Source organism: Porites lutea, chromosome 1, assembly GCF_958299795.1.
Source record: "Porites lutea chromosome 1, jaPorLute2.1, whole genome shotgun sequence".
Taxonomy (NCBI): Eukaryota; Metazoa; Cnidaria; class Anthozoa; order Scleractinia; family Poritidae; genus Porites; species Porites lutea.
The window spans coordinates 22497277-22520188 of NC_133201.1; the positions used below are offsets into that span (position 1 = coordinate 22497277).

At 39.3% G+C, this 22912-nt stretch overlaps 1 protein-coding gene across 1 annotated transcript in view; it reads left to right on the plus strand.

Moving 5' to 3' along the window:
- The first annotated feature begins 9921 nt into the window (after positions 1–9921).
- The window catches only part of LOC140926455 (uncharacterized), a 28433-nt gene continuing 15442 nt past the window's right edge, over positions 9922–22912 (plus strand). The window contains exons 1-4 of the mRNA XM_073376194.1: positions 9922–9931; positions 12393–12755; positions 15006–15239; positions 15529–15655. Coding sequence (XP_073232295.1) covers positions 9922–9931; positions 12393–12755; positions 15006–15239; positions 15529–15655 — 734 coding nt within the window. The remainder of the gene's footprint in view (positions 9932–12392; positions 12756–15005; positions 15240–15528; positions 15656–22912) is intronic.

Here is a 22912-nt window from a genome sequence, read left to right on the forward strand (position 1 = left end):
GTCACCCCAGACTAAATCAGCATAATCAAAAATAGGTAGCACTAAGCTATTATAAAAAAGTAACCGGGCATCATAAGGTAAATAATACTTAATCCTACGTAGAAGACCAAGGTTTTTATTAACCTTACATGAAATATACTCAATATGGTCGGACCATGTGAAAGTTGAAGACAACATAACTCCCAAATATTTAAAACTACTTACAGAATTTATATCAGTGTCAAAAATAGATAACGTGAAAGAGGAAATACCAACAAGTTTCCTATTACTGCCTATAATCATGGATTTCGTCTTAGTAAGATTTAAAGTTAACTTATTTCCATGTAACCACTGGGCAACTTTCAAGAGATCATCATTTAGTGCCTCTTCTAACAGGTGTGGCTCTTTAGCAAAGTAGTACAGGACCGTGTCATCAGCATACAAAGTCACTTCGCAATTCTTTATAACCAGCGGAAGGTCATTAATATAAACCAAGAAGAGAAGCGGTCCTAGAATGCTCCCCTGTGGTACCCCAAAGGTCATCGGGAGAGGGTCAGACACAGCATCGCTACAGGCAGTCCGCTGTTTACGATGATTCAGGTAAGACTTGAACCACTGTAGAGTGCTGGGCGAGACATTGATAGCCGACAATTTAGATAGCAAGATCGTATGGTCAACGGTATCGAATGCCTTGGTCAGATCTAGGAACACTGCACCGCACAGTTCTCCACTCTCCATATGCAATAGGACCTCATCTGCAAAGCTGGTGAGAGCCGATGTTGTAGACAGTTTGGGACGGAAGCCAAATTGTTTGCTTGAAAGGAGATTATTTGAATTCAGAAAGTCATAGAATTGGGAATGGACGACTTTTTCCAGAATTTTACTCATTGTTGGCAGAACAGAAATTGGGCGATAATTTGACGCATCTCTCCTATCTCCAGTTTTGAAAAGTGCAGCCACTTTCGAGCATTTCCATATTTCAGGAAAATTGCCAGTGCGAATAGAGAGATTCAGTAACTTGGTGATCGAGGGACAAATAGCACGCGCGCCATACTTTAAAAGTCTCGCACTGATGTTGTCCAAGCCAATAGCTTTATTTGTCTTTAGAGAAAGCAGATGCTTGAGTACTGTTTTCTCATCAACTTCGTCAAGCGAGAAAGACTGTAGCATCGTGGCCGATCTGACTGGGAACATAGCAGCAGCTGATATTTTATTTGCAAGACTTCTGCCAATGGATGAGAAATAACAGTTGAGCACGGATGCAATAGAGGCTGGGGTGGTGTGTTCAACACCATCAACTACGATACATTGTGGGCTCGAGGATTTAGTCTTGCGCGAAGACACCTCATTCACCGCCTTCCAGATCTTTCCTGAATCCCCTTTAGCCTCTAAAATCAAGTCACAATAATACTTGGATTTTGCTGCCTTGACTTCACGATTGACCCTATTTCTTAACTTTCTATAGCGAGCCCAGTGAAAAGCAGAATTGGTTTTCACGGCTTTACGATGGTGAAAATCACGATCCTTCATCACCTCACTGATTGTATCATTCAACCACGGGAGCGGAACACCTCGTATTCTTCGCCTTTTCACGGGCGCATGCAGGTCAGCTATTTCAGAAAACAAGTGATTCCAAATAAACACGGCGTCGTCGATGTCTTCCTCGTTTTCAATGATGTGCCATGGGACGTTATTCAAGTCCGCTAGGAAGGTGTTCGCATCAAAGTTTTTATAAGAGCGGTATTCAATTGTCTTCGGTGGTGCCTTAATTACACCTGCTTTTAAAACACAATAGACGAGGTAGTGATCACTCAGCGAAACAGGAACAACACCGGAGTCATTGATGCGGTGATCATTGTTCACTAAAATCACGTCAAGCAAGGATTGACAGGTTTCCGTCACTCGGGTGGCCTCAGTAATGAGTTGCGTAAGATCGTGTGAAGTTGCAAATTTTTTAAGCTCTTGTTTTTCTTTCTTTCTTGAAAATGGCAGCATATTTGCATTTAGGTCGCCAAGAAGCACGAAATCACATTTTTCCAGGTTAACTTTCGTCATAGATATCTCCAAGTTTGAAATAAAGTTCGCAAAGTCAAAACCGGGGGCTCTATATGCACAACAAATCAATACTGGGCGACATTTAGTGCGCGATAGCTCAATCCATAGACATTCATTTGCGGCTGAGTAAAGATCATTCCTAACACGAAACGGCAAGCCTTCCTTTACATAGATTGCTACTCCACCAAAACCTTCTTTGGCTCCAGACCTATCCAGGCGAATGCAATTATATCCTGGAATAATAACATGAGAGTCTTCATAGCAGTCATCCAGAAAGAAGAAAGAAGAACCTCAAACGCCTCACACTCAAGAAATGCAAAGAAGAGATCCTGAAGTAGCTGTGATGATTGATTTTCTAGAGAATGATATCCTGCCTACTAACGATAAAGATGCACGCAAGATTTTACTCACAAGCGATAATTTTTATATTGGTCAAGATGGTTTGCTTTACCACATTGATTTTAATCGAAGGCGTAATTCTCGTGAATCTTTTTCTCAGCTTGTTGTCCCAGCTACATTACGTTTTGAAATTCTCTCTAATGTACATGATCATATTGCTGGTGCTCATTTTGGCTTGAACAAAACTTTTAGTAAGCTTAAGCAAAGATACTGGTGGAAAGGTATGTTTAAAGATGTAGAACACTGGGTTAAGTCTTGCGTTGAGTGTTCAATGACGAAGTCTCCACGAAATTCTAAAAAGGCACCTTTACTTCCGATTCCAGTCGAGGGTGCATTTGACAGAGTGGCTGTTGATGTTTTAGGTCCTTTTCCACCTTCTAGTAAAGGCAGTAGGTATATTGTCGTTTTTAGTGAGTATTTAACTCGTTGGGTCGAAGCATTCCCAGTGCCTAGTGTCGAAGCAACTGTTATTGCACGTCTTTTGATTGATGAAATTATTTCAAGACATGGGGCACCACGTGTGTTGCTCTCTGACATGGGAACTAACTTTTTATCTAAGGTCGTTGCAGAGGTTTGTAAGATATTTCAAATTCAAAAGGTCAATACTTCTAGTTATCACCCACAGACCGATGGTCTTGTAGAAAGGTTTAATTCTACCTTGTGTCAGTCTTTGTCAATGTACGTTTCCAAAAACCAGAAAGATTGGGACGAGTTTATACCTCTTGTTTTGTTTGCGCATAGGACTTCTGTTTTAGATGCAATTGGGGATTCTCCTTTTTACGTTCTTTATGGGCGAGAGCCACGGTTGCCAATTGACGTTAAGTATTTGCCTCCTGTGGCTGGTGATTTGAGTACTTCGGTCCTTGATTATCGAAAACGTGTTGTCGAAAAAGTCGAATTGGCTCAAAATTTAGCGAGAGAAAATTTACAGCGTGCACAACAAAAAATGAAGGATTATTACGATCAAAAGACAAAAGAACCTGTTTTTGAAGTTGGACAACGTGTTTGGGTTTATACCCCGAGAACTAGAAAAGGGTTATCCAAAAAGTTAATGCATAATTGGTTGGGTCCATACAGAATTGTTGAGAAATTGTCACCGGTTCATTTTAAGTTGCGCACGATCACCAATAAAAAAGTTGCTTTTTCGTGTCACGCAAATCGTATGAAGCCATTTGTTGATCCTAATTTGAGACCAATTGACCCTCCGCCTTTTGATGACCCTGCCGAGCCGTACATTATTGAATCTGATATTCCAAAAGATTGTTTTGAGCCAATTTCTGCTGAACCGAATCCTAAAGACACTGACTTAAATCCAGTAAATATTGAGACGCAATTGTCCCCACAGCCTCAAACACAGAACGAGTCAAATAAAGAATCATACCGCGAAAAGACAAAGAATCAACTTCGAAATGCAAAAGAATCAACTCCGGAAGCAATTATTATCGACAATGAAACTGTGTTTAGTGCAGAAAAAATTCTAAAACATCGAAAGAGAAATGGAAAGGTTGAGTACTTGGTCAAGTGGCTCTTCTTTCCTAAGAGCCAATCAACGTGGGAACCGGAACACCATATTTTGGATAGACGTCTCATTGATAATTATCTTCAATCACAAAAATAATTTTAGTTTTTTGTACTCTGCCTTGCTGCTTGGCTTATATTTCTTTGACTTTCTCTTACCCATGAATTGAGTTCGGTAACTTGTGCATGAATTTATGAACGCCTTTTCTCCGTTTTTCTAGTCTGTCTATAATCTTTTTGTGAGTTGTTTACAATAAAATGAATGTGAGAAGTTTTTGAAGTCAGAAGTTCACCATCTGTTATCAGTTAGTTTTCCATTAGTGTCTGAAGTGTTATTACAAACACAGCTATTAAGTTCTTCATTAAGCAAGTTGAGTAGTTGTTCAATGGTCAGTATCAAGTTATGCCGGAAATTACGTCGGAAATTAGATAAATATATATATTACGTGCTTTGTAATAGTTATTTTGTAAAGTTGCTTGCATTGGCATTTCGTCATGTATTCAATCACCGATTCTTCTGTTGTTCTTCGATGGCTTGTCGGTGATTTTTCGTCACTTTGTACTACTGAAATGGATCTGAGCATTACTCAATTGTTTGTTTCCAAGAAGTCTAAACACACTTTGATCACTCCGCATGGCATTGGCTACTCTGTTTGGTCGAGTTTGATCCCTTCTCTGTTACAGTTAAGCAGAACTGTGCTTGTTGATACTTATCACTGGTCAGTACATTCTGTCTTCATCAGATGAGTTCGCTTCATTTGGAGCTGTGTTTCATAACATTTACAAACAAGATAGCCTTGTCTTCCAAGTATGCGTTCTCTACATTCAAGTTGAAATGGCATTTCTAGCAACCGTCTTGTATGCTACTACAGGATGATTTATGCTGTTCATTCTCAAGGTTTTCAAGTGGTTCTCTAGTCAAGTCCTTCACAAGAACACGGTCATCAATTTATTTAGCTCAAGTTTTCAAGTCTTAAGATTCAAGGACAATGTATTGCACACTGAACTATTGTCATTGAACTGTGCATGTTGACATTGTTTAAATTAATATTGTATAGTGTGGTAGTTTTGTTTTGATATTTTACGCACTTATTTCTCATTTATATGTATTACCTCCTTTTGCATCGAGGACGATGCTTTTTCTAAGGGGGGAGGAATGTTGTGAAGTATTTTGAAAGTTATTTTTAAGACGGATCTATCTTAACTTTTGAGTTTAGTTTTTGTTTCATTAAGTCTTGTTTTTGTCCACGTACTGTTTTCCTGTTTTGATCTTTTGTTTTTACTTTTACTTGAAGTTATGCTTAGCTCGCGAATTTACTTATTGCCATATTAGGAATGTTACAGGTGGTCGTGTTTGTGGTGTTAGAGCTGACCTTGGTTCTTTGGTATATTCCCTAACCATAGCAAACCGGTTGCAGTATTAGCGATAAGAAATACAATAGAAACTCTTCCGGTCAGCTAACCCAAACACGTCCAGCTTTGGCTATTAAAACCGCTACTATACTTGAACTAGAGGTTAGTAGAGAAGAGTAGGAGAAGTAGTGTAGTAGTAGAGTAAGCAGAAGTTGTAAGAAGATTAAGAAGAATAAAAGCAAGATGTAAATCAGATTCCTGGTACCTCGTCGTGTAGCGAGCGAGTTGCTCGAACACACCCCCACAAAAGCTACCGTTGTGCTCTATTTACATAGTCTCCAAAACGACACGTGTATTAAAAAAAAAAAATTTTGTCATTTTGTGCCAGTTCCATTAGCTAAAACTGTGTGGGCGGAACAAGTTATATCACAATTTGTTGTAAGCAAAAACTTTGTGCAGAATTTTCTTCACGTATTTCCTGTAGAACATTTTTATCCTCGCTGACAAATTCGTTTTGTTGCGCCATTAACGGAAAGTCAGAAAAATGTTTGGGTTATTAAGCAACTGCATAAAAATTAGAAAGCCGCACTTAGTAGTAGGGGAAAAAATTGCGAGAGGTTTAATAAAAAATGGTTTGATAATTATTTCGGTTTTTAGCGCTTCTGAAAAAAAAATCATGTCAGTAAGTAAAATCTTCCTTAACTTTCATTGAGATATAGCAATGTGTGACACTATTAATGTTTGATATATTTTTCGGAAAGTATACTGACAAATTGCAAAGATAGTAGGATTCAACAACCTCTCGATAGTTTTCACTCGCTACCTTTGAATTTTAATTTGGAATTAATTGATTTTTGGCTATGTCGGAGAAACATCGTTTTCATTGTGAGCGATAAGTTTACACTTCCTATAAAATTATTTTTTTCTAAGGCCTGAAGGTCTCAAAAAGGATAGAAAAAAAGTTCCTTTAACGGTGATCATTACATTGGAAGATACGTGTTCTTTTGGTGCTTACCACTGGGGCATATTATACTTCACTGGAGTCATGAAAAGATCGTTTTATTTGGAAGCAATTTCTTGATGCTTTATTCTTCTTGGGTTATAGGAGCTAATTTTCTCGTCTACATTTTGTGATGATCATGAATACTAATGAAAGATGACACTTTGCTGTAGCAAATGTCACACATTGTGTCATATCAATGCGAATGTTTAAAGATTATAAAACACACAAATTGTTCCAGAGGATCTTTATTTGCCTTACCAGCCTACGATATTTTGGAGGAAATATATTTTGCTTCTAACAAGAGCATTTAGGTTTCCTTGGGTGAACGAGCAATACCTCAATAAAAAAAAAAAAGTGTAATTTCTTACTTGGCTGTTCGGAAAGTAGCTGAGCAAAATTTGAATAATCCAAAAATTTACTGATAAAGGGTGAATTAAAATAGCAACCGCCATCTAACTTGCGATGAATTAAAGTTAAACTGTCAGTCAAATCAGTTTCTGTCAAACTGATTAGAATCAGTCTGCAGGAATTCACCGTCGTTTTTTAGCAACCGACTTCCTTGAAAAAAAAGGAAGGACAACAAAGCAATTCTCACGATCTCTTATTAAAAGACTCATTGCGACTTTTGTGCAATAATATTGGCAATATAGAAAAGACTAAAATCTACCTTCGTTTGAATTCAAACGTTCAAGCCTCACCTCCTCAGCAATTAGATGGAGACAATTTGAAGGTGACACTGTGACCGAGTGGTTGGAACGCTGGGCTTGTAATCCGGAGGTTCCGAGTTTAAGTCTTGCCCTTACCGCTTCCTTGATTTGTTTCCAACATTCCCGTGTTAAAATATTGGGCCATGTTTCCATCATTTTGGGTGCTTATCTTTGTTTCCTTCCATTTGAATTATTTTTTTCGTTATCCCTGACAAGCCCCTATGGAGAGAAGATAATTATGTATTTAAATTTCGTTCACCATCAAAAGAAAAACTTTTGACGAGCTTATATCTTTATTGCAGTCAGAGTCATTTGAGCTCAATTTTAGGGTTTGCTTGCAGGTGTTTAACAAAACGGTGTTAATTTAAACTTGGATTTTGGTCATGAAAGTTCCTTCTGCAAGCAATGCTATAATCAGGCTTTGGACAAGGTTAGTTACTTGATATCAACAATTTTGTTAGTTTAAATACCTTCACCAAGCGAAAAAGTCGTGGATAAATTACTTTCATCTTTAAGATACTTTTAAAAAAGTCTTTCAAAGTGTATAAGAGAAGCAAAGTAGAATTCATCTCCTCCTCGTGCCAATTCGATTCTCATAACATAACAGTAAAATAATTTCCATTTTAGTTGATCAGTCAGTCTTTTAAATAGTGTATTTTTCTTTAAAAAGATGTTTGTACTCGATAGCATTCATACTTCGTGAAAAATTCTGCGCCTTGTGTGTGAACCATGTTGTTTAAAATTGACTGTTAATCGAACAGCGGAAGTTAAGTAGATGAAAACAAATATCAAGGCACCGTTAAAAAATAAAATAAAAATAAAAATGTTTAAGATGGCTAGAGATCCCTTTGATATCTAAAGATGGAACAGAAATTTCTATTTGAGAATTAACCAAGAGGTCAAAAAAGGCTTCCGTTTTAAAGAATTTTTACGTCAGGTTTTCTGGTTCTTTACCTTTTACGAATTTGCTGAGTATAACAGAAACCTGTTTATATTAAACGAACTATTGGCAAAACATCTTTACACATAATAACTATGTATTTTTCCGCCATAGTACTGACTTTTATTTACTGATGGGTTTAAACTTGAGGATAACGGAATAAATTGATCGCATTTTGAGCATCTTTACCCCCCAAAATACTCGTTTGCTGGCAGCAGGATTCCATGTTGGTTTACCTTTTGTCAGGAAATCGCGATTTTTTTACTAGATTTTTTGATAGAAATGCATTTATAAATTCTCATTTAGACATATCTTTTTATGGACAGTTCTTTCCACGCAAAGTATCAAATTTCTTACCGCAATTCCAATCTCCATAATACGTAAAACTCTCTAATGTGGACACCTGGATATGTCCCTGTAGTGTCCATAAAGAGACAGCTTTAATCCACTGAACTTGTGTGTCTCATTTATTTTCTTTTTCACGGATAAATTATTAAGGTGTGTCCTGACTCATAGAACATTCTTAAAACAAACAAACGGAAGTTGAAGAAAGCGGCTGATGGAGACCCCCTTAAAATATTTCGGTTCCGAATCGTCTTATTTTGCAATTTAACTGCAAGGTCACAAAAAGTCTCGTGTTCCGGTGGTTTCTATGCTAGAGGTTCGTGCTTTAACTCTAGAAATTGCTAAGCGTTTCGAACCTGCCGAAAATGTAAAGTAAAGGACTTAATATTTACCGAATCTGTAAGAAATACTCTCGAAGAGACTACAAGTTTTCACGATATTCTCAGCCGTTTTGGTTGACGAATATTCATAAATAAGCTTCAATCAACAGAAAAAGGGATTGACTATTAAGAATTAGCCGGGGTTTTGAAGCCAATCATGATTCCTCTCTAAAAGAGCAAAGTATCATGGCCGAGCTTGTTAAAAATATGTCCGCATAGGATGACAACATTTTACTTTGTAAGGTTATGAATTTAATAGCTAACTGCTCCAAATGAATCTAAGCATCTCAAATAATATCATTGTCATTTGGGTGGCGAACAAGGCTTTTTGCACGTAAAAATTGGTTCTTTAAAAGGGAAACAGCGAATGAGACTACAATCATTCAAATTCGTATTCTTACAGAAAAAGTATTAATTAAAAATTGTTAGTGTTGTAGGAGATTTTTTTACCCTTCTTCAGACCTTTCAAATGTGTTCTACTATGTTATGCCTTAAGTTAATCTATGCTTAATGTATAGCTTTAGCCAGAACCAAAGGTAAAGCCCCCGTGAAATTGAAACTATTGCTAAAGAAATCCACAAATCTACACTTACCTTAAATTAGGGGAAGACCATATGACGTTTTAGAGAGGGGCTCAATAGACGAGAAACAATTGCTGCTAAGAACATTGAATTTGAGCCTGCGAGCAATTAAAAGCAAATAACTGGTCAGCGGAAAATAATTAATAAAATACTTGACCTCGAGTTGAAACCTGAATCTGCGATAAGGTCATGCAATACTGGCCAGCGGATACCCTTTTGCTGACAGTTGTCAATTAACCAAACATGGATCAGTCTATCATCAAATGAAACACAGGTTGCAAGCTCCCACATGAACCACAAAATGCCATTTCACATTGGTTATCCTGTGGTGCCGTCTTACCGACGGACGGGCAGGCATACGTACGGTCACGTGACTACCAAAATTTCTCTGATGTGTATGGATACCTAAGTAAACCGATTTCGATATATTAAAATTCACACTTGGTTCCGAGGCTTGAGGGAATAAAACAAAAGAAGTGTATCATTCATGAGCCTTAAGACTCTTTGCCAAGTCTGAGAGCGAGAGTCCCGCTATAATGTCTCCCTTTTGATCGATTTTTACTGTCTTTTTTTCAGATTTTGGCCTTTTCAGAGTGGAAAAGGAAAGAAATTGGAAATGTTAAGAATGAAAAAAATATTGTTTGCAGTCATTTTCATCTCAATGTGGCAAGGCAAGTGGATTTTTCCTTACGACATATACATAGTAATTTCTGTCATCTTCCTACATTGAGACGGACTGCTGCGAGTGGCACTTAAACTGTACCCTGTTTTGGCTGTTAAGTTGAGGTCGCATTAATGTTATAACTGGTGCCAAATGTAAGGGTCCAAAATTAAAGTAATGACGAACTGGTACCTGATGAAATAAGGGTCAAAATAATGTATTAAGGTTTACAAATTCTATGGGGGTAGGTCACAAACGTAATAAGCGTTTACTTTTGTGCTACATGTAAGAAATTGGCCACAAATATGACAATGCTAGCAAATGTTACAAGGGGTGGGCCAATATTGTAATTAGTTTTACAACCCCAACAAGGGGTAGTCTAAACAACGACGACATCAATACATTAAGATTGCAGGTTTCTTTACAGTAAAAATAAACTTTCACCAGGGGGCGTTCTCGGGCTAATTAGAAAAAGTTTGCAATTGCTATTAATCATCAAATTCCGCAATTTTCAGTTTTAGTGTAGACAGGGCGACATAGGGCGTTGAAGCGAGTGGGGTGGAGGGATCTACAACCCCAGACAAAACCTGTTGAGACAAATTGTGAAAATGCCTATTATTTCCTGTCATCCTGTCAAAAACTGAAACCTCTGCCAAATGAATGCCCTCCTGAAAATGATTCGTCACTATCGGAAGTTCTCGAGCGATCCACTTTGTTTGGCGATTACGTATAAATGTCATCATTTGAGCAGGCAAAGAGTCTACGGACACGAAAGCTGTTGAAAATCATGCCCAGAGTAAACATCATCTGAAAGATCATATAATCAGAATGTGACAACTTCGATTTTTACTGTAAAAACTTTATTTCACGTTCAAAAGAAAGAAAAAGTATGCTGAGACAATGGCTTTCATCAATTTGACCAAAAAAGAGGACTATCACTTCTTGGGGTAATTGGTATGAAAGTTAAAGAATACCGAAAACAGTCTGAAGACAACCTCGGACAAAACCTGTTGAGAGAAATCGCGAAAATGCCTATTTGTTCCTGTCATCTCGGCAAAAACTGAAACCTTCGCCAAATGAATACCCGATGTCGCCCCGTCCCTTATCCAAAGTTGTTTAGGACAACATGGAAATTATACAAGTTGGTTTTTAGACCAAGATAACTTTGAATAGAGTCGGAAGGAGGTGAACTTTTTCTGTTTAGAGGAGACGGGATTGGGGCGCAAAAGTTTGAAAATAGATAGAATTGTCTCAACAGTTTTGTCCGGGGTTGTAGCTGTTATTCAAGGGTTCGAATTCGAATACTACTAATGCACCGAAAAAAGGAAAACAAAATTTAAACCAATAAACGACGACAACAACAACAATATTTTTCATTCATCTTTCTATAAAATTTATGATTACTTATATTATGGACGGCTCATGGAATCTCTCTCTAGTAAATCCTGAGGAAATTAGGTAAAGCGATCTGTTTCCAGACTTTTAAATTTTATTAAATACAATTTGACAAAAAATTTTCAACTATAAAAAGAGAAAAGTGTATGGTCCGTATAGTACCATTTTCCGTTAATTTTGTCTCATGTCGCGAAAATTCGTTTTGATTCATCACCTAGTTTGCAAAGTTTCACCGAGTCTAGAACAATAGATGCACGGAAATTTAGTCCTGTTTTCGTTTAAAAGGAAAGTATGCAATCAATGGCGGATCCAGACCTTCAGATAAGGTGGGGGGGGGGGGGGGGGGGCGGTCATCCAGACTCTGAGATAAGGGGAGGGACGGTCTCCAAAAAAGTTTTTTTCGGCCCTACGAGTCTCATTTTGGTCGAAAAATAAGGGGGGGCCCGGCCCTCCCGGGCCCCTCCCCTGGATCCGCCACTGGCAATTTATTCGCCGAAATAAGTTCGCTCTGATTTATTTTGCACGGTACTGTATCCTACTCAAGAATCGTCTAAGAGGTATTTCCTTAGGACATTCACCTCTTCACTTGTAGACCCATAATGTCATCCTGCGTACAATTCGCTTTTTATCCATCTCCTAAATTGAAATCCTAAGCACGCTCTTGACCAACTCTAACCTTTCTTCCTAGCCTATAATATTTCCGACCATTATTATATTTGTGACTCCACTCTCCATTACAAATGCCATTACATTAGGGATCCTTGGTATACCAGTGTGGCCGACGTGACGTCATGTGATTCAAATGCTCTTCCAGCCTAATCTTCTTTCAAAGACCCTACTCAAAAGTTTCCAGGACGGGAATGGCAACCAGTTCTGTGCATGAGCGATCCTCGTTGCCAAAAAAATGTTTTACCTTTTCTTTATATTCTAAGATATTGTTTTTTGTAACAATTTCTTTTTATGGGTAACCTCAATGCAGTTTATCCTCTTAATATTGACAGTTCCAAATTGACGGTTTTGTTAAAAAAACTATTTCGAATGATAAACATAATCTCTCTTTTTTTACTCATTTACAGATGTGCACGCCAATCCATGCTTCTACGATGTGGGTAGCTCCAATGGGGTCATCAGCTCCAGTGCAAACAAAAACTACTCCATGTACGATTGCACGTGGATGATTACAGCACCATCTAACCACACCGTCAAATTAAAATTTACTATATTCAACCTCCTCGATTTATATCCATGGATCTACAGGAGCGAGATTAAAGTCTTTGATGGAAAAAGGAAAAATGATACGTTACTTGGTATTTTTAGTGGATCAAGACGCCCGTTCATCGTACAAACAAGTGGCCAATTCATGATGTTAACCTTTAAAAGGTATCATGAACTAGCATTTTTTAACTTCAAGGGAGTTTGCTCTTCAACCTCAATAAAAGGTGAGCTATATGTACCCAGGAAACAATTTTTAAAAATTTTTCGAAGGAAATTTCCAGGGTTTGAATTGTGAAAAGACCTCTTTCGTTAGAATAGTTAAACTATATGATATTTATTTATAATCGCCAAAAACTCCAAATAATAAAAAATTTTCTTCTATTAAGTAAAATTAATGAAGAATGTCTCCTGCGTGATCTTGTTAGAGGGCATCGTGGTAAAACAAATAACTCCTTACATTTCGTACAGAAATACGTTATCTATTTATGGTGTCTAGAAAATCTCATCACTGTTCTGTAATAATGTGTTTACCGCCATAAAATATCAGGAATTAGAGCGTCGATAACGGACATCCAAAACTTTGCTCACCAAAAGCAGAAAAGGAAACCTTGAATATTGCCCTTTTACGTAGAAGGCTTTGACAGCTAAATCAATCATTAAAAAGAGCTTCGGGTCATTTGTGCAAATTAGCAATGGACACCACAAGAGAGGTCGTGTAAAAGGTAGAAAGCTAGGCAAATACCGCTATATATCGTAAAGTGTATGAGCTTGCAGGCATTTTTTAAAGTTATTTGGTAGTTCCTTAAAAAAAACGGTGTGATGTGGTTGATTCCTTATTGTAAAAATTGTGTATGGTAATAGATAAGTTTGAGGGGATTTATATGGGGATCCATTAGCTCAGAAGATCTAAAAATACGCACACTTAAAGCCTAGTATATCTTTTGATGAACCTTTTATTGCTTTTTCTAAATGTTGCTGTGCACCGGCCCTTAAAAGTGTGACCGGTCGATATCAATGCTAGGAAAATTTGCTGGACGATAGAAAGGAACCTTTAAAATCCATTACACCACTAGACGTTTCATTCCAAAAAAGTACCAAAGTCTGGTTTTCTATGACAGTAGGGATCTTCAGTTAACACCGCCGAATCCAAGAAATCTAAACAGAATTTCCGTGAGAAATTCTAAACTTTTATCCGTCTCTTCGACGAGCACCATGCTCGCCATTTTGAATGTCACTGACCTGCGAGACATGACGTCACACTGGTACGAGGACTGAACCACCGAGGTCCTTCGAGACACCTCCTCTCCCCTGAACCTGATTAAGGGCACAAAAATTAGTGTGAAGCTTTTAATACTTACCGAGAAACGATCCTTCTATTTTTAGAGATTATTGAATTATCGAATTGTCGACATTCGGGTATGATCAACTTATAGTTTCGGTCATCGAGGCCTAGAATACGACAGGCCTCTTTATTAGTCTGTCGAGCAAAACGCTTGAGAGCAGAAAATGGGCACGCGTGCGACTGAGGGCGGGAGATCGAGAGGAGGGGGAAAAAGAGAGAGACTACTACCATGCAAAAGGCCCTGGTGAACTACCCTTCATGGTAAAGTGATTTTTATAGTGTAGAAGTTCAAGTCTAATTAAAGGTTTTAAGCTGAACTCCGTCTCTTGATTTTCTTAATTTCATTTAAACCTGACATCACAACCGCGGGAGATGTCTTTTGAGTACATTCGGTTTTCCTGTCAGAAGCTCGTCCATGCCCAGCCGAGTGAGTGTCAAATGCGTGCAAGATAACATTCTCTAAGTTGCAATGGCGTCACTTCCTTAGATACGAGCTTCCAATGCGCCACTTTTCTCTCAGACTGGAAGCGAGAGACATATTTCGAAAATGATTTTCGATTGTTGACTGTTTGCTGTCCATGCTCCAAGCATTGGCCAATTATTCTTTTTGCTTCATGAGGGCAACGCATAATTCATCATTAGCTTTCATTTTAGCTTTGGCAGCACCAAATGCATTAGCCTACTATCGGAGCTGTAAACAATGTTTGGAAGGTAAAAATACTGCATTACCATTCTCATCTATAAGACTACTAAACGCTAAGATTTGTGTTAAATCACTTTTGTGTTTGATATCCGTCGATGTTTTGATAACGTCGAAATAGAGCAGAAAACCTGGGTGAAGAGAGACAAAGTGGAGTAAAGTTCCTTGTTTAAGGAAACAATGCGAGGGACGAGGCTTGAAGCCGGACCTCCAGATCCGGAGTTCGAGGGGTTAGCCGCTCGGCTACACACGCCTCCACTGAGCTATAAAACAAATAACCGATTTTTGGAGGCATTTGTTGTGTTATAAATAATTGGCAAGGAACATGGGCAAGCTCATTACGTTTTTCCTTTGAGAAATAATTATTACGGAGACCGAAAAGCATAATTTTCCTCGCCGTTTAAGACAAGCATTGGTTATTTCAATTTACAGATAAGCCGGAGATAAGGATTCCGTTGTCAGCAGTACGCAGTGTACCAGAGCACTATACATGGTTCATGGTGGAAGGCACCCCACCCATTCAACCTTGGTTAGCCAACTCATCAACACCTTTGGAGGGTGGGCGAGTGGTAAAAGGACTTAAATTTAATCAGACGGGAAACTATACAATTCTGGCAAAAAATGATGCGGGAAATAGCTCCAAAACTGTTGACGTTAATGTTATGGGTAAGGTTTCTGTCTCAAGTTAACATGTTAATATGTCCAACCACATTTCAGTACCACCCTGTTATAACTGTGATATTTTTTGCTCATATTCAGCGTCCCTCCTAATCAAACGAGTCAACTGTGTTGCTTTTGAACGTACCGATGGTGTTTTTTTTTTTCAATATAGTAGTTGTCAAGTTTGTAGCGTAACTTCATGAACACATTTTGTTTAGAAATCTACCCTTGCAGTTGTGACATCCGCTTTTCACTTGTCATCTGTTACCTGAGGCAAGATGCATTGATTTTTCAGGTTGCAGGCATTTATGTCGAAGCAAAGGTTTTATGAATGGTTCTGGGCAAGTAATCAACCATCATGACTGCAGTGGAGGCAATGTTACATATATTTGGAAGTGTCTACCAACAACAACTACTAATTTGTAAGTGAATTTCCTAGCTCGAGGAATCTATAATTGCTGATTTTAATAAAAATGCACTGTGGCAGTGAATCATGCATTAAAAGAATAAAAACGTTTGAAAGTAAACGCCCTAAAAATCGTTTAGCTTTGAAAAAAAAAAGCCTCCTGAGGTTTCAATTAATTAAAATTAAAAAAAAATGCCTTTGAGCTAAAACGGACATTATTACTTTCATCCTTAAAGAAGTATACCTTTCGTCGATGAGGGTTTTTTACCTCAAGTAAGTCTACAAGTTTATTTATACGACCTCAACCTGATTTTGAATTACAGAATGTATGTGGTTATATGATTATTCCTCGCGAAACGAGCGGCCTATAAATTGGTCGCGCCTTGTATCTCGTGGATCGCACAGTGACGCAGAAACTCGAGCTGGCAATATTTCTATATATCTCTTGGGTTTCCGCATCCAGTGTGACGTCAAGGCGCATTTTCAACACGACTTCAAATTCTGTGGTGCATTATCATGTTTTGTTCATGAAAGGCTGATGTCTTTATTCATCGTCTGTCAAACAATGTTTACTATCGGTGAATCGCGATCAATTTCTCAGACATGCAACTGAAAGAGAACGGTAAGCACAAGACAACGTTCCATTTAACAAGTGGCTGGAAGTCCTCGCTGGGGAAGATTTACCATCGAAACTCCGATGCAGCCAGAACGGCGACTTGAAATCCAGCGCGAGCAACGAAGAAGATGAGCTCGTATATCGATCGGCCGTTCAGCCCAAGAGTGAATAAACACGGAAATAATGCGAAATGGCTTTGCTCCTCTCGCGTGCGCTTCGCGCGCAAGGAGCTCCGCTAAGAATTGTCCAGAGGCAACAAGGCCCAGTGGTCTGGGAGCTGACTTCACGCGCTGGAGGCAATCATAGTGTAGGTTCGAATCTCGGCGTGGTTATTTCTTTATTGCGTTTTCTTTATACATTTTTTCTGTTTATTTTTTTTCGACATATTTTTGCCCTTTGGCTTGTTTCCCTGTATTCTCATTGCGGACCATTTCCAGCTTCGCAAGATTTTTGCGATAACGTATTTCTAGTTTAACAAATGATTTAAACCCCCATCATTTTACATCCGCAGAATGTGAATGATCATGTTTCTCAACTTTGGAAACCCGTCTTGTGACAATTATGACAATGAGGTTGACCATGGTCAATGTGGTTGTAGCTTAGGGCAGTAGAAACCAATCTACTACTTCCTTAACAGTATAAAGTGTTCTCCGAAAAACAGAACACAAGAAAGACGGTCAAAGCACAAAACATACTATATTACAGTAGGCATTCGTGGGTAGGTACGTGGTGTAAGCATCATATAGTGGTTCCCCGTTACTTACTAGAAGCAGCGTACATAATCCTACATAATCCTACATAGCCCTACATAACCATACACAGCCATACATAGCCCTACATAGCCATACACAGCCCTACATAGTCCTACATAGCCCTACATAACCATACATAGCAATACATAGCCATACATAACCATACATACCCTATATAGCCCTACACAGCCATACATAGCGCTACACAGCCCTACATAGCCTTACATAGGCATACACAGCCATACACAGCCCTACATAGCCACACCTAGCCCTACATAGCCCTACATAGCCATACACAGCCCTACATAGACCTACATAGCCCTACATAGGCATACACAGCCATACATAGCCCTACATAGCCATACACAGCCCAAAATAGCCCTATATACCCATTCACAGCCCTGCATAGACCTACATAGCCCTACATAGCCATACATAAACCTACATAGACCTACATAGCCCTACATAGCCATACACAACCCTATATAGCCCTACCTAGCCATACACAGCCCTACATAGACCTACATAGCCCTACATAGCCATACCCAGCCATACATAGCCCTACATAGCCATACACAGCCCTACATAGCCATACACAGCCCTACATAGAACTCCATAGCCCTACATAGCAATACATAGACCTACATAGCTCTACATAGCCTTAAACAGCCCTACATAACCCTACATAGCCATACACAGCCCCACATAGAACTCCATAGCCCTACATAGCGATACAAAGACCTACATAGCCCTACATAGCCATACACAGCCCTACATAGTCCTACATAACCAAACACAGACATGCATAGCCCTACATAGCCCTACATAGCCATAAACAGACATACATAGCCCTAAATAGACCTACATAGCCATACATAGCAATACATAGACCTACATAGCCCTATATAGCCATACATAGACCTATATAGCCCTACATAGCCAGAAACAGCCCTACATAGCCCTACCTAGCCATACACAGCCCTACATAGACTTACATAGCCATACAAAGCCCTACATAGTTATACACAGCCCTACATAGCCATACACAGCCATACACAGCCCTACATAGCCATACATAGCCATACACAGCCCTACATAGACCTACATAGCCCTACATAGCCATACATAGACCTAAATAGCCCTACATAGCAATACCTAGCCCTACATAGCCATACACAGCCATACATAGCCCTACTAGACCTACATAGCCCTACATAGCCGTACACAGCCATACATAGCCCTACATAGACCTATATAGCCCTACATAGCCATACATAGCCATACATAGCCATACACAGCCATACACAGCCCTACATAGCCATACATAGCTCTACATAGCCATAAACAGCCCTACACAGCGCTACATAGCCCTACATAGTCCTACATAGCCCTACACAGCCCTATATAACCATACATAACCATACATACCCTATATAGCCCTACATAGCCATACATAGCCCTACACAGCCCTACATAGCCTTACATAGGCATACACAGCCATACACAGCCCTACATAGCCATACCTTGCCCTACATAGCCATACATAGCCATACACAGCCCTACATAGCCATACACAGCCCTAAATAGCCATACATTGCCCTACATAGCCCTACATAGCCATACATAACCCTACATAGCCATATATAGAGAATACTTCATGGAAAGTGCGGGAGTACGGTATTTACGCACAAGTTGTTGACGTATCAGAAATCTCACTCGTTCGCTGCGCTCACTCGTTCGATTTCTGATACAAAAACAACGAGTGCGTAAATACCGTACAAAGCACTTTCCATGTGGTATTGCGTTTATTATATATATACTGAGATTTTAATTCTTGTTTATCGTCTTTAATGACAGACCAAGACAAAACTCTGTTACATGAATTCAAGTTAAAAACTCATGCAAGGAGTATAACATAAACTTGAATTTCTGCCTGAAATTTAACATTACAGCAAGCAAATAATGTTGAAATATTATTTCTAAACTTTAATCCGAGTCGGACTCCTCAATTCGGATTCTCTTCCACCTTTTTGCGGTGGTTTCGGTGACGAAACTCCAGGTTTGAATGGTCGGCGAGGTAGTAAGCGCATTAATGGAAATCGTAAATTGTCCTCCACTTATTACTGCTCCATCAAAAAAACTCATCGGGGTTTTACTAGTGCAAGTGCTCGCAGCAGCAGTTTCATCAGTTGCAGTAGTTACTTGTGTTTGCGACGATGCTCGGCTTAAGATGCCTGATATGTTTTTTTGTTGATTTAGGTTCAAGCTACTATAGTTTGTTATGCTTTGCACGTTCTTGTGCCCGCTTAACTGCATTATATGCGTTGGCGGAATTTCAGTGTCATTAAGTTTTTGAATCATGTGTTTACGAGCACTATGGTTCGTGAGTCGCTCGTTGTTGATGTTTGCTTTTGAAGCCATTGTTTTCATCAAAGTGTTTAATTTATTTACACCCATAGGTGCCGATTTGAACCAGTGTTTTTTGGAGCCGTCTGTTTTCGTGTGGTTTATTCCCAAGTAGAATGGCGAATCGTCAGCCATCATGTTTTCCGGTCGCTTTTCACGGTAAATTTTGTACGCCACGACAGGATCTCGTTCATCACCAGTTGAAAACATTTTCGGGGAAACTTTTCGAACGTTTGAGGCGTCTACTCCAGACCTTGTTTTTGTCTGTCTTTCATTGTAATTTGGATAGTCGTTACCTTTTGCGTCCTTACAAAGCTTTACATTTCCCCAGCACAAATCCCTATGCTCTTGACAACCACGCATTCCAAAATGAATGGTGTTGTTCAGCCGAACAGTATTCAACAATGATTCAGCAGAAGAAACTCCAAGCAAATTGTTTTCGTGAAGTATATCGACTTCTTCGTCCGTGATAGCCACAGGGGCTTTGTCCTTGTTGCCTCGGCCTGCTTTCTTCAGCTCTTTTTTGTTTAGCCTGTAAACACTTTCTAAACAATTCAAATTCTTTATCGTTAATGATACTCTTAGAATAATTATTTTTCTTCAAATGTCTTTCAATACTTGAAACAAGGCATCTTAAACTTGAAGGCTCATAATCCTCTCCGTCTTTACGTCTCACAGAACGAATAAACTCCGCAAGGTGCTTGTTTAATTCTGCGGGCCCTATGTATTGCACTTCTCGCTCGTCGTTCTTTTCGTTTCTCAAAAACGTTTTCAGCAATTTCACATCTCGTTTCGTTTTCTCTTTCGTATTCCTGTTTTCGAGACTTTCCACGTAATCCTCGACTGAAGTATCGTGATCAACGAACCTTTTCTCGTTCATGTTTTTAAGCTTCAACACTTGCGAAAGATTTCTTTAACAAAGTGAAATGCTGCCAGCTGAATGAAAATCACCTTGTTACGGCTCACACGTCAAAAAACATGATACGCAGCACCTGATTGGACGTATCGTTTTCCTCACACGTGGAAAAAGCAATACGCACCATTTGATTGGTTGTCGGGTTCTTAGACCAGCTTGTGAACCAAATTTATTTCGCGCCTTTTCAATGGGTAAATCTCAGTACATATATAATAAATAGCCATACATAGCCCTATATAGCCATACATAGCCCTATATAGTCCTACACAGCCCTACATAGCCATACATAGCCATACATAACCATTGACAGCCCTACATAGCCCTACATAGCTCTACGCAGCCATACATAGCCCTACATAGCCCTACAAAGCCATACATAGCCATACACAGCCCTACATAGCCATACCTAGCCCTACATAGCCATACACAGTCATACATAGCCCTACATAGACCTATATAGCCATACATAGCCATACACAGCCATACATAGCCCTACATAGACCTACATAGCCATACATAGCCATACACAGCCATACAGCCCTACATAGCCATACATAGCTATACATAGCCCTACACAGCGCTACGTAGCCCTACATAGTCCTACATAGCCCTACACAGCCCTACATAACCATACATAGCCATACATAGCCATAGATAACCAAACATAGCCCTGCATAGCCCTACATAGCCATACATAGCCCTACTTAGCCCTACTTAGCCCTACATAGCCATACATAGCCCTAGATAGCGATACATAGCCATACATAGCCCTACTTAGCCCAACATAGCCATACATAGCCCTACATAGCTATACATAGCCATACATAGCCCTATACAGCCCTACAAAGCCCTACACGGCCCTACATAGCCCTACACGGCCCTACATAGCCATACATAACCCTATATAGCCATGCATAGCCCTACATAGCCCTACATAGCCCTACACATCCCTACATAGCCATACATAGCCATACATAGCCATATATAACCATAGATAGCCCTACATAGCCCTACATAGCCATACATAGCCCTACTTAGCCATACATAGCCATACATAGCCATAAATAGCCCTACATGGCCCTACATAGCTAGCATAGCCGTACAGAACCCTTCATAGCCCTACATAGCCCTACATAGCCATACCTAACCCTACAGCCCTACATAGCCATACCTAACCCTACATAGCCCTACATAGCACTACATAGCCCTACATAACCCTACATAACCCTATATTACCTTACATATGTGCAGGAGCTCTACATGGGTGACGTAGTGAAAAGTTTTTTGAAGTGCAGACAAAGCATGCATAAATCTTTTCCTTGTGATTATGAACGTAAAGGAAAGACGTGTTCTGCTGTGCGGTTATTTGGTAAAAAAAAGCAAAGGCGACTTGAGATTCAATTGTTACGCGTATTTTAAGACATGAGATTTTTGAGGAGTCGTTGGTTTAAGATATCGAACGCAGGTAGCTGGAGACAGATATACCTCGGAAATTTGCCGTGTTATTACTCCCGCTCGAATTATAGATGGGAGTAATAAGACCACCACATTAGGTCTGAGGCATGGTACCTAGGGAAGGAATTTAATAATTTTTCATATACAGGCATCAAAGTGTCAAGAGTAGCTTTTACCATTTCACTTCTAATTTATCCGAAAATGGGTTGGGTCAACTATTAGATAAAAAAAGGAAAAAAAACCAAGGTCAAAAACGAGTTGTAAGGTACTTGTCAGAGTTAATGATCCCAATAAAATATTTTAATTCTTACTTGAATCTGAGGGTTTCTGGTAATTTTTTCTAAATTTGGTGTTCTTGGTGTTCAAGCCTCGTAATGTAGTCTCTTATGATAACGCAGGGCTATTTAGGACTATGTAGCCCTATGTCCGAGTATGCAGGGCTATGTGGGGTTGCGTAGAGTTCTGTACGGCTATGTAGCGCTATTTTAGGGCTTTGTATAGCTATGCAGGGTTGTGTGGGGATATGTAGGATTGTGTAGAGCTATGTAACGCTATGTAGAGCTATGTATGGTTATGTAGGGTTGTGAAGGGATTATAGGACTATTTGTAAAATGCAACTAGTGGTCTTTTATCAATGCTGCGTTCTGATTGGTTGCGTTACTACTAGGCTATATGTTACCGCCCACTATTAGCAAAAAGCGCCAGCTTTGAAAATCAAGACAATGGCGTATTTATGGCTCTGTATGTCTATGTACAGCTATATTTAAGCAACAGAAAACGTTTTCTGTTTGCATAGTTCCATATAAACACGAGAGGGGTTGGGAGAATTCGAGACAGTTATTCAAACCCGAGACGATTCGTCTCGGGTTTGTATAACTGTTGAGAATTCTCCCAACGCCTCGAGTGTTTATATCAGGCTATGCAAACACAGGAAATAAGCTTTCCATTGCTTTTATAAAATAACTTTCTCGAGAAAAAAACGCAACGCTTGTAATGTATCGATAGTATTGTCTACCGGAAGTTGTGTTAACGGAAGTTCTCGGATACTGTAAACGTGCAAACGATCATGGGTATTTGTGTGGGCCATGCTTTCCGGGTGTCATGGCGGCCGAATAAAGTGTACTTCCT